This window comes from Pygoscelis adeliae, unplaced genomic scaffold (assembly GCF_000699105.1).
Source record: "Pygoscelis adeliae isolate BGI_AS28 unplaced genomic scaffold, ASM69910v1 Scaffold42, whole genome shotgun sequence".
NCBI classification, from domain to species: Eukaryota; Metazoa; Chordata; class Aves; order Sphenisciformes; family Spheniscidae; genus Pygoscelis; species Pygoscelis adeliae.
Window position 1 is genome coordinate 3,018,215 of NW_008824283.1, and position 13,739 is coordinate 3,031,953.

The window sequence follows — 13,739 nt, forward strand, 5'->3', positions numbered from 1 at the left end:
ATGAAAAGCTGGCCATGAGCCAGCAATGTGCGCTCGCAGCCCAGAAGGCCAGTCGTATCCTGGGCTGCATCCAAAGAAGCGTGGCCAGCAGGTTGAGGGAGGGGATTCTGCCCCTCTACTCTGCTCTGGGGAGACCCCACCTGGAGTACTGCATCCAGCTCTGGAGCCCTCAGCACAAGAAAGACATGTGTTAGCTAGATCATTAAAGAGTTGGCTGTTATGTGGAGTTGTCTTAAAACTTCCTAAATTGCACGTCCACACCTCTTTTCTTTGAAATCTGGGTTATTCACCATTATCAAAGTTTAGCTATCATAATATGGGGACAGACTTTTTAGCAGGGCCTGTTGCGACAGGACAAGGGGGAATGGCTTTAAACTAAAGGGGGGTAGATTTAGACTAGATATAAGGAAGAAATATTTTTACGCTGAGGGTGGTGAAGCACTGGCCCAGGTTGCCCAGCGAGGTGGTGGATGCCCCATCCCTGGCAACATTCAAGGTCGGGTTGGACGGGGCTCTGAGCAACCTGATCAAGTTGAAGATGTCCCTGCTCATTGCAGGGGGGTTGGACCAGATGACCTTTAGAGGTCCCTTCCAACCCAAACTATTCTATTCTATTCTATTCTATTCTATTCTATTCTATTCTATGAATACTACTTTAAGACAGCAATGAGCATCTTTTAAAGAGAATGGGAGTCAAATTTTTTCTAACGTCTAATAAAATACATCTTCAATTATACCATTTTGGCATTCCAAATTCCGTAACACTAGCAACAGAACTTATCTTTTTACATGCCAAAACTGTCTATAGCATCCTAACAAGGAAGTTATTCTCTCAATGATAAAAGATGCCTATATTCAACTTCGGTAATAATTTCAAGTTTATGTGGACTTTAAGTAAGTATCAGAACTTTATAAATGTATTATATGTCTGTATCCAAGGTTTTGGATTTCTTTTAGCCTGCCTTTTTTAATCTCTGTCTGAATTTTATAATGACCTGTAGCAAATGAAGAAATAAAATAAAAGTAAAAAGTATTTTGAGAACACATTTGCTTAGACTTTGCTGGGTTCATTTGTAAGTTATGGATTATTGTATTTATGAAAATCTAATTTTTTTTTAATACTGCCTTGAACAAAATGTTATTGCTACCATTCTGCCTGGCACCAGCTGGAATGAACAGGTAACTCCAAGACCAGTTTCTTAATGACTGCTAATCATTAGCATTAGTTTCTAAGGACTCCCATTAACTTATCAAGTTTTTGGAAGCCACAGCCTAGATCAGCTTTTTTGCTGCAGTCATCTCTATCCATGACCACGTAGTTTTTGAGGTCACATGGTAGAGATCTGCTTCTCTCCAGGTTTTAATGGTGTTTTAAAAATTCAGACAGATAGGATGGAACCTAATGCTGTGAGGTCATGATTCTGCAGGTGTCTGAGCCAAAACCATGGGTTCGCATTTATTTGCCCTTTGTCTTTAGTCGTTAGCTTCTGCTGCTGTCTGCTAAACCACTGCACCTTTTCTGTGAAGCAGCTTTAAATGCCTTGGCAGGTAATAGATCTTGAAGGAAGCTCTGATAAAGCAATACACAAACTGGTGGTAGCATTAGTAATGTATTTACAGATTTTGTTCCACAGAGACCAAGGATCCTCACTGTAGCAATACACACTGACTGATGAGAACTGCTAGCTCGCTGCTCTTTGACTTTCAAGTGCTGCTGCCTGGACCAGCCAAGTGTCAAAAACTTGACATTTATCTTTTGCATTTAGTCAGTTCAGCATGTCACATATTTCTTCACACAATCAGCATGCTCACCATAAGATGAATTCACGTTTTAATTATTTCTTCACAATTTTGGTACCACTAGTTTCAAGCAGTTGCATGGTGATATAACAAACCTGAGTGTACTGTTGGTTTAGGCTATTTTCTCAGCTCACTGGAATTTTGAAGAATGCCTCAGCTTGCACAAAGAGAAGGCACTGTTTGTGCCTTCAGTAAAACCCACTGTTAATTTAGGTATCCATAGTTAAACTAGGTACAAAAAATCCATAGCACCTGAACTACATACAAAAGTTACATGGGCAACAGAGCCGAGGATGCCCACTGCCAGTGATAGTCCCACACAAGGAACAATACAGTCATGTTTGACATTAAGCAAGGGAGAGGCATTGGATCTTTCCTGATGGATAGTGAGTTGCAATAATATCATAGCACATAATAATCCTGCAGTCATTGTAACTTATTCATCTTGCTACCTTTATAAGAAATAATTCATGTTCAATTGATCAAAGTTCATGCTTTGTGGCTGTCACAGGAATGCACCTTCAGCCATACAAAAGCTGGAGATCTTCAGGAGATCTCCAGTTGATGAAATTCATGCACCATTCAGAGAAGGAACCACTGAGGTGTAGAAGTCTCGATATTGCTATGCCCAAGAAAATGGATTGCAATTTTGCCTGAGGGAATGTGGTGGGACTTCAAGCGGGACACAGGCTTTAGACTCACTCTTTTTTTTGGTGTATAAAATGAACCCACTAAAGCCTCCAGCAGGCTCCTAGTCTTTAAAGTTATGCTTTGTTAGAAAACAAAACTAATAAAGCAGAAAGAAAAGGCTCTTTAACAAGTAAAAGCTCAGTGCTGCTGAACAAGACTTTAAATGAAAGCATTGGCAACAGATCTTTTTTTGCTTACTGTGCCCTTGGCAGGATGGTATTTTCCCCTCGTTCTGCTTTCTACTCTACAAACTTTCAGGTTCACCCTGGGTTGAATGAGCTGCGTATGATGTTTCCTGGGTCCAGAGAAAAGTTGTCTTTTTTCTTTCACCTCTGAGATTTGACAGTAGGTCAATTCCTGTTTTCAAGCTTGCTCCCTACCCTTCTCTGCTGTCTTCCAGACGCCACAGACCTCTGTTGGTCATTGTGTCTCTGGCCAACCCCAGTTGCTCTCCCAGACATGGGGAGCATCCAGGAGAGGTGCAATCTCTCCTCCCTTCAGAACGTCCAGCTGATCACAGCATATGAAGGAAGTTGAAACAGAAAGGCAGCCTTCGTCTTCACTACCCGGCTACCCCAATTTTAAGAAAATATAAAGTACTAAAGTATACTATATATACAGTAACCTGTAGACAAGCAGATCTTGATTGCTGTCATAGAGATTTCCTAAACAATGAATCCAACATTTGCCTCATAAATTACAACACTGAATGACAAAAATTCAATCAACTGAAATACTTTAATTCTCTTTCAAACCAGTGAGTCTAGCTTAAGCCATTTCCAGGTTTTCAGCTGTTGGCAGTTCTGACTTCGTGCAACACAGAGATAAGTTCTTTGTTTTTTCCTTATTTCCACATCACTGCTCTAGGACTAATCCAGAGTTAGTGCCGATGCAGAAATCTTCAAATGTTCTAAAACCTTACACTTAGCAGATAAAGAGTCACAGCGAAGGCCAGCCTGACTTTTTTGTATCACAGGCATCGGTGGACCTACAGAAGAAGAGGAGAGTGATGCTTGTAGGAACTACCTGAAAACTACAGGGCCTGAAAGCATCACAGGGGAACTTTCTATTGAAAAAATAATCACGCTATCTCATTTAGGACGCCTGGTGACTTACCTAGTTGTCCCACAGCTCCACAGGATGATTCAAAGCATATAAACTAGGCTTCTCTGAGTCACTGTCTCAGATATCCGAGTTTAGGTGCCTAAAATTAAGCAATGTGAATGGCTCAGATAACGTTAATGTTTTTATGGCTGCTGCTGCTACCTGATGTATGTGCATTCAGTCAAGTGTGTTGTTCTGCCATCTTGAACTGTGTACAGTCCTTGCATTTGTATCTGAGTGTCTATTGAGACACTGAGAAAAATTTAGGTTAAATCTTCCAGAAGTGTGAAATTGATGTAAAAACCTGTCTGGATGTTATGTAGTATTTACAGACTGTTATAGCTTAATCCCAGGGGTATATCAGATCCAAGCCATACATTAATTGCATATCAAGTAGTATCTTGAACATTATAGAACTTCAAGAAAATTAAATAATATCTTTTGGCAACTGTTGGGTTGACATTCACTTACAGGTTTGTATACGACATTCAGTGCCGGCCTCTGTTGTTAGTAAGTTAATGACAAACCGGAGAGAGTTCAGAGAAAAGTAACCAAAGTAGGTTTGGAGGACTGACTGACAAGAAAGATGAAAAGAGTGTTCTATGTACAAATCTTGACTAAAAGGTGTCCGGGCATAGCAAAATGAACATGATAAAAATCACACATATTTGAAGATTATAGTTAAATGTTATGGATGAAGAATAACTAATTAGGAGTGCATGAAACCAGGTGACTTGAGGAATTTGAATGCAATTAGAGAGACGTGATAAAGCATAATATCATAGAAAATGCTTTGACAATCACATTTTGTAGTAAAGGAAGCCCCATTTCTTGGGAAATTTAAAAGCAGACAAAGTATATTCTAAAGAATACTAGGAGAAAGGAGGCAACTAAACATAGGTCTGTACCACCCACTATTGAATTTTTTGTTTTCTTCTTTTGGTGTTGTGTGATTCGTTCTGACAGCACAACAGCTTGTATACAATTATTATGATTCCAAAAGTTTGGTTCAGAAATTAAAATCTCCACAATCAAACACCAGATCTAAGTTAGTGTATCTCCCTAAGACACTTTAATGCCTATTAATTGTCTCCCATTTTCTCAATTAAACATTCTTTAAATACACTACTTGAAGTGTCTTTTCCTTCAGTTGACTAGCAGACTAGATTACCCATTCCAGCTGACCTCTGTGAAAAGAAAATTAGAAGAAATGTGTTTACAGGACAGCCTATTTAAATTCAATTTCCCTTGCTCTGTGCTGAAAGAAGGCAAGTTACTGCATTTCCCCCAGTCTTCAAGAAAGTTTTGAAGAACATTCAGCATTTGGAAAAGACTGTTCTGCCTTCATATTTCTTTTGGAACAGGAATCAGGGTTCTTGTTATTGAAACCTGAAATAAACACAATATAATTTCCAAGACTAACTCTTAAAATCTAAGTAATTTTTAATCTTAGGATGGAAAGTCAATTGCTCTATTAAAAAGAATTCTTTGTTGCCCCAAGAGTAACAAAATCTGCAGTGTCTTGAAAAAGACTTTCACCTATGTTAAAAAATTACCCATAGCAGATGATTCATAAGGAAGAAAATTAGAAGACATCATGCTCTTCCATGACTTTGCAGCTAGCAAGAAGAACAAGAAATATCAGCTTCCCAAAGCACTATAGAAGCCTGATTAAAATTATTCATGATATAATAAGCTGTAGCTACTGATCTGATGGCAATTGTAATTACCCACGATTTTTCCAGCCAGGATGAATGCTATAGTCTGAAGCCCTCATTTTCTTTTCCCTTACATCACCTTTTTGGGCCACAAAACTTTGGTGAAAGACAAGATTCTAGACAAGATTTATTCATAGACCAAAGCCTTTTTTATGGGATGGGATAACCAATTTTAAGACAGGCCCGTGTCAAGTTTCTGCATAAGAAAGTACTCATGGTTATAACTTGAATCTGGATCTGTACATATGTAGTAATTCCATGATGGACATTTTTCTTTTATACAAAACCAGTTTTATCATATTCCCCACTTCTCATGTTCCCATGGTAAAAGGCTTTCAGATATAAATTAACACGGTTGCTTTATGTGAAGAGGAAATAAATAAGATTCCTATGCGGATCCATTCATTAGTACCTACTACATCACCTGTTCTCTTTCATACTGGTTTTAACAAGTGTCATCAAATAATCCATTGCCTCATGGATTAATGCAACATTGAAAAGATTGAAAAATCCAACTGGATTGTAATCTCAAAGGTAGGCAGAAGAGGCAATTTTGCCACTCTACCCAAAGAGCTACAATTATTGACAGTCTTCATGGTGGAAAAGAAAAGAAATCTTAAATGAACAATATTTAGAAACTTGTAAAATGTCTGCTTTTTCGGACAAGTTGGCAAGGAGAGCAGTGCGATTTTGTTTCTGACAAGTCATTATCTATATGTGGGAATAAGTTTAGCCCCCAAACAAGCAAATCTATTGTTTTCCTGTTTAACCAGCAGGATATAAAAATAAAAATCTGACAAACACATGCAAGAGAAACAAACAGAAATGACAGCACTGTGTGATAAAAACCAGAGTTCTGCAAGATCTTGCCTGTGAAAGCGTACATTATATAAAGTACTGTTGACTGATTTGAGGGATGACAAGCAACATTCATGGAGATGGAAAGTTTTGCTCTTCTGACTCCCAGATGTGATATTTTAACAGGGAGAAGTCATTGTCTACTTTGCTGAGAGAACAGTTTTGATACAATAAAACATAATTTTCAAACTTCTGAAAGTCCTAAAAGCAAGAGGTCATGAAACATTTTGAAGTGAGCACAGACGCATGTAATTACTTCATTTAGAGATGACTGAACAGAGGCATATATTACTATCTCCCATTTTTAAACTGCATTTTTACAGTTTTATTTTACATACAAGCTAGTAAAAGAAATACAACTGAAAGCTAGTCTACGGAGTAGAGTATAAAATCAAATGTAGTCCAAAGGACTACGTTTTTTAAGAGGTTTCTTGGCATCTAACGATGCAAATAGGTCCCATGACAGATCTTGTTCTGTGCTAACTTATATGATAGAATTAAGCCCTCTTGAAAATTCCTTAGAAATCCAGATGGTCAGTAGCTATTTAAGCACCTGTTTTCACTGCACTTCACGTTTAAGAGGCTGATAGCCACCGCAATACCATGAAACTCAAACTTACCTTCCCAGACTGCAAATGAGGTTTAAACAAAAAAAGTAATTTATTTCCCTGTATCAGAACAAATACCAAGTGTTATGTAGTCACTATGACTTTTCCCTGTTTTACTTAATCGCTGCGATTTTCCACCAGTTATTAATTTTTTTAAACAAAAAGCCTTACCGTTGATAAAAGATCTCAAGCCAACTTTTTTTGTAATAAAAGCTGTACAAAACTCACCTGCTGTAAATGTAGCATCCCATATGATTGATTTCTTTGTCTAATTTATACCGCCGAAAGTCCTCCCAAGCATCTTTAATGGCTGTAATGGCCATTATAATACAAATTGGGATCACAGAAACTTCTGGTTGGAAAGCATTCACCACTGGCACAAAATTCAGCAGTGCAATGACCACAAAATAAATATTGGCAAAGCGGTGAAACTGCTCATAGATATTTTTAGGGAGGAAAGTCAAAATGGTATATTTTGTGGTCTTAATTTTATTGGAGTCATAGTATCTGTTTGGATTTTCCTTCCACTTCTTACTTCCAAAGGGCAAATTGGAGATGATCACTCGTTTATTTTCATTTTTCTTCTTTCTTTTCTTTACTTTTCCTCTCTTCTCCAGCTCTTCATTTTGGATTTCAGTGTCTGGAGCACCACATCGGCAGCAGGTTTCCTTGAAAAAATGTTTTTTCCATATCATTCTAGAGAAGCAGCCTGGAACACTTTTCCTTGACATCTTGTTTTCCTCTCAAAAAGTAGCCTCAAGTTGAAAACCAACAAAGTTAGAAGAGTTCAATAATCCAAATAAACTCCCAAGTGGTGGAGAGAAGAGTCAAGACGTCTGAAGCCCAGGGCTGCCTCTCCTTCGACTCCAACCTCCACCTGCCTAGGGACAGGTATCATCCTGACTCAGCTGCACCAGGTCCTAGAGCCTGCCAGGGAGGCTGCACCTCACATATGACAAAAGCATCCTGAATGTTTTGTTATTCCTGTTAGCATACGCCTGGAGGCCCCGTTCAGAGCGTTTCCCTGGCATCGACTATCTGCTCACATGAAGTGTCTCTGTTTTAACACAGAGCAGCGACAAAGCTAAGAACATACTCACAATTTTCACGGTTCACTCCGTGAGTTTCTGAATCACTTTATAAGCCTGGGAGTTGCCAGGAAGTTCAAACATAATGGGCAGAGCTCTGCGTCCCAGAAGCCAACAGAAGATTGCTATACGCCTCAGTACAGACAGTATTTCTCTCTTTCACTTCCTTTACGTACTATTTGTTTTCATGCCCATAACGTGGATTATTAAACAAACAAACAACCCACCCCCATCCCCCCAAACCAAGCAAACCTATGATTTGGTAAATTGCGAGAATTATACATAGACATAGGCAATTGAAGGGCAGTTTACCTAGGTTGCCCCTCAGCCTGATCCTTCTCCTCTGATAGACCTCCTGCTTCTCGACACTCAAAACGTCCCTCCCTCACGCAGTAACCCCATCCAGCCTCTCATTTCTTCTTCCCCATTGGTCCTTGTGCCTCTGACACGTAAGTATGTAGCACAGATGAGGGCTAATTTCCAAGAGAGCTAATGAGATGTGTACAAACCATAGTAATTTTTTCTTTATGGCCTGGGCTTAAGGAGAGGTGAAAAAAGGAAGAGACCCAAACATTTAAACTTCTTTTAAATGAAAACTCCTATCTATTGCATTATGTAGTGACAAGCTAAGTAGTCTCAAGTCAAGTTAGTACTTGGACAAGAAACTCTGATGAAACTGAAATGTTGCAATAAGAATTGCACGTGAAAATATTTCTTCCTTCTGAGTCAGTACTGAGCAAACATTGCAGCTTACTGCGGGTGTTGTACCATCTCCAAAGCGAAACAGTGCTGTAGTGATCACCTGTGTTTACTGGAAGTCCTATAAATTTTTTTCAGTTCCTGGTTACACTTCACCTTGAATGTAGTTGATTATTAATTTTTTTATTAACAGTTTTAGTGTGAAACGTCTGAAAGACATTGCTCCAATTTGTTACACAGCCCCGGTAATCCTTTCCAGACTTGGATATGCTTCAGTTTTCCTTCAGATCCTTCTGCTGCCCAGAGAGGAGGATGTGTGTGTTGGCAAGCTGGTTTGGAAACTTGGAATGAAAATTTGTATATCAGCACACACTGCTGTGATATGAAACAAAACTTCAAAGAAATCAGGATGACTTAAGTGAGATAAATGAGGCATTTTTAAAGGCAGAACAAAACTCTCTTATAACAGCTTTTCCAAATTTACTGTACTCCAAAGGGTCAGTGAGGGAATTACTGCAAAATCAGATGAGCAGTTTCCACCACATCAAACGCAAGGAAAAATAATTAGTTTAGTTTACTTACTTGTCATATACCCTGGTTTTAGAGAAGTTTATCGTCTCATCAAATCGGTATTTTCTATAGTCTTCAACAGCATCCTTAATCATACTGGCAAGCAGCACCACAATCAGAGGCAGCATAGCAATCTCCCTGTGGAAGACTTCCACTTGTGAGAACCAGTTCAGAACCACCAGAAAGAAGAAATAAAGATTACCCAGCCTGAAAATGTATAAAATAAATTAAAAGTAGTCAGAAATTAGAACGTGTCCTTTAATGAACATCCCCCATTTTGTGTCAAAGGAACATTAATCATTTCACTCCTCTGCCCTCCTCTTCCTTTCCCAGAATGAATTAATCAGTTGCTTAACTGAGATGCTAATTTTTTCTTTAGAAGAGCCTGTGAGATACATTTTCATAATGTTATAGCTACCTCCATTTTTCCACATATTACAAACACTTTTTATCTCTAGGAGCTAAAACTTCTTAATGATCCCCCACTGCCTCAGTCTTGAAAATAAGCACAAAATCAAACAAAAGCCCAAAAAACCTTAAAAACCCAAACCAATGTAACAGAATGGGTGTAAAAAACCACACGCTCAGAATTATGGAAATGTCCCCATCAGGAATCCATGAAGGATTCCACAGGTGGAAGGTCAAATTATGAAAGTGTAAATCTAATATACAGAATGAAAATTTCAAAGCTAGAGATGGATATACAACTTTCATTTATCTTTATCATAATGATATTTCCCTGGGCATCTTATTGACATGATTCATTATGCTGGGGGGATACATAATTTCAAATCAGCACTTGGAAAGGAACCTGACCTAGCAGTTGCATATACATGTCTACTGTTTATAAGTCAGTAGACAAAGTCACTTGCATGCCATTAAAAATGTACCAAAATTAATCTCTGAGCCTCTGAAGTCTACAGAATTTCACAGGTGTCTCAACATATCCAATGAATGTCTTTTCATGTTCTTAAAAATTATAGGCTTATTCAACACAGAAACAGGGATTTTTAAATAAATACTCGATGTTTTTACATAGAAAACTGTTCCAGCATTCAAATAAGAAAGCTGGCCACAGCATCGGTTAAGTACACCTAGTGTTTACTTGCTTTAAACCTCCATTTCAGTGTCAACTGAGTGACGTTTGGTTACAAATAATCATCACCTAAATTTTAGCACTGCGGCAACTACAAAAGCAGCCCTTCTCCACGACCCTCAAATGTCACTGTTTCAGAGAGAGTTCTTAAGTCTCATGTATCATTGAATGATTTTTTTTACCTGTGAAACTGCTCAAAAAGATTTTGGGGCAAAAAAGTGAACCACGTGTATTTTGTGGTCTGTATCCTGTTTCCAGAATAAAACGCAGAGGCTTGTTTCCAGTCTTTCCATTGTCTCCCATTGTTGGGAAGCACAATCCTCCATTTGTTTAAGTTGAGTTTTGGTCTGTCTCTGACAGAAAACAGCAGTGGTGTCGATTCTGATAGAGTCTGGGAGGGACCTTCAGCTCCCAGTCGCTGCCAACGGTACAGAGCAGAGTCCACAGACAAAGCCATTCACAGCAGGGATGTCAGGCTGAAAGACAAATACATGACAAGGACTGAAAACCAATTCCATTCTGGTAGAAAATTCACTTCATGTCTTTCTAGCAGAGGTTTAACAATGCTCCTGTTCAGTGCATTACATGTTCAGTCTTCGAGCTGAGCGTTTTCTGCAGAGAATGCACAGAACAAAAGATACAACAAAATCTTCAATATGGAAAAATCTATTTCTACCTCTGGGGGAAAAAAAAATCCCAAATCTATTTTCTGTGTGTTATAACAGCAAACTAACATAGATAAAGCCAATTTAACAGAGGTGAACAATGGCTTTTCCGTCACAAATTCTGTATCATTTTCCTCAGTCATAAACTGCCACCAAATCTATTCAGGCATTTTTCTTCAAATGTCTGACTTTCTTACAATACTTTTTCTATTCACACTTACTTACAATGGGACCGGTTCAGGTGTTGAATCTTAACAGCTCAGATAATAAAAACTGCAGCATCAGCTTAATCTCATTTACACTCACGTAACAGTTTTCCAGACTCTCCACAGAAATCTGATTTGAACGGAAAATGCCAGCCAGCACTAAAACAATGGATGTTTTATTGGTTGGAGAGATAAAGGAATTAAATCTCCCAATACTAATCCTATTATCATTGAACACTTGTCTTCTGACTTGTTCACACATCCGCAACTGCAATTGCGATCCAGCGTGCAGGATGCTCAGGCTCCAGCAGCGCAGGTATATATGCTATTATGCCCAATCTAAACACAGTAAAATCTCAATCCAAGAGCAGGAGTTTGAGGACTGGAAGCTGCCTTACAATGATGAGGCACTAAATGTGAAAAAGCAAACAAAAACCAAGCACTGGTCTTGTGCAACTTCAACGTTCCACTAAGCAAAACACGTGAACTGAACCCGCCTCACTTAGTCTGTGGAAAATACAGAGAAAAAAAAATATTTAACTCGGAAAATGGTCATTTAGATTAATTCACTGAAGAATTGGTTTAAACTTTATTTAATAGCAGCTGTTTTTGAAGCAGATTGAGAATATCTGTGCACATTTGTACAAGACTAAATAAACACTTTTCAAATACATTAAACCCTTGAAATTATTTATACCTTTATTACCAGTGAGTCCTTTGTTTCTCTCTGCTTTTCAGCTTCTTCCAAAAAGCCTACCTTTTACTGTATGCAATATGTGACTTCTTTGGAAAAAACCTCAAGTCTTGGAAGGGGAAAAATATACTGTACTGAATTTCACTATCACATTCGAAGTGTGTTGTTTCATCAGCAAACAACAAGTATTGTTTATGCACTATTACTTACTAGCTGCTCAAAAAACTTTAATTCAGAGTTCAGGTTGCTCAGCAGTGCCTGGGGATCCTCTACAACGCTGAGAATGGCTAATTTATGCCTATCAGAAATTAGGCAAATTATTGGAAATACTGGCTTGGTTGATACAAACTTAGGTCCCAATCCTAATGAATCTAGACTTAATGTCACGTTACCCTGATAGGGAACGTTGAAATTATGAATTGCCGGGAAGATGCAAAGGAAGGTAAATACCACAACAAGCAAGTGAAAGGAGTTTTTAACAGAACTTGCTGTTACTTGTGCTGTGCTCCAGTCTGTTCCAGCATTTATCCCATGATTCTAGATGCCTTCACTGTGTTTGCAATAACTTTATTCACCTGTTGAAAGATGAGCCACTGCAAGGTAAAGCAGCTGCCATTGGGATAATGGGTTCGTATGTACTTAAAAAAAATAGTCAAGTATGTTTGATCCCTGAAGGTCATGTTCCTGTAGGACCATGAGGACAGTCAGCAGCAAGGCAACTGACCAGTCTGATCTCCAGAGCTTGCTGAGTGTCAATAAAAGCAGCACGTCTGCAGGATCCCATGCCACAGATGAACTGTAGGCAACATGCAGTAAGTCAGAGATGGTCTGCATGGGAGAGGGACAGTGATTTGATGAAGGTGTGCTGAACCTAAACCTGAGCATCAGACTCTCCTTCACTCTGCTTTTGTGCTGTGTTCCTGGGTGGTCCTCGAGCACCCATGGGAGTGTTGTGCTGATAGGCAGGAGAGGAAAATTAAGGCTTCATTTAGGACTAGCAAGAACCTTGGGGCAAGACACCAACAAGCAGCTGTCTCTTAGCACGATGTAGTAGCATTTAGTTTATTCTGTTTTACTGTGTGTGAAGAATAGGAAAAAAAGATACCTAGACACAATAAGAAGTGTGGAGTACTGACTCGGAGAACTGAAGGAAAGCCTTCTATAGCTTCCAAGCTATAACAGCCAACGTTTTTAGAAAACTTGGATCTCAGGAACCTTTTCTCCGTAAGATATCAGATTTAAACTACTAACATGAGAGAGGACCGGAAGCACAGCAGACATGATGACAGACTTACTTGTGTCTGGATTTTAGCGTGCTTGGTGCTTGTTTACTGAGGAAAATCAATTGTTTGAAGGTGTTACATTAACACACACAACCTAAAAATCTAAATGGCTTCATGCAGAACTGAATAAACTTGTAGTTTAATCCATAGACAGGACCTCCTGTAATCCATGTTAACTACTCTGCCAATACCCAAATGAATGAGTACTTTGGCTGAAATCAAAATGATATTCAACCTAAACCATCTTAGAGCCAGCAGTTCCTTACAGTATAATTTTTAATCTGTGATGCTGAAAGATTTTACAGTGAAAAGACAACAATTCAATTGTTCGTACTTACCAAAAAAGGCACAGCGATCACTCAGTTGAAATGCTATAGTGAAATGATACAGCTCATGTTTGCTAGTTAAAGACTGGACACTTTTGCCACCTTGTTCTGAGCAGTAAGCTCTCCAGCTGATTTCAGCTACATCATAAATTAAGATCTGAACAGTAGATGGAAGAGTGGCGGTCCTTAGTGTCTCAGATACATGCTGTACTACATATATCTTTAACCACATTACATATATATGTATATATAAGTTGCACATAACAGAGCTACATATGGGTGTTGCACACAACCTACCAGAGCACCAAATTCTTCCTGTATCTGAGATACATCA

General features: G+C 38.8%; 1 protein-coding gene across 1 annotated transcript in view; it reads right to left on the minus strand.

Moving 5' to 3' along the window:
- Window positions 1–10,688, minus strand: part of ATP10B (ATPase, class V, type 10B) — a 56,553-nt gene extending 45,865 nt beyond the window's left edge. The window contains 2 exon segments of the mRNA XM_009318506.1: window positions 9,148–9,342; window positions 10,414–10,688. Of these exon segments, the coding sequence (XP_009316781.1) occupies window positions 9,148–9,342; window positions 10,414–10,688 (470 nt within the window).
- Window positions 10,689–13,739: the final 3,051 nt, after the last annotated feature.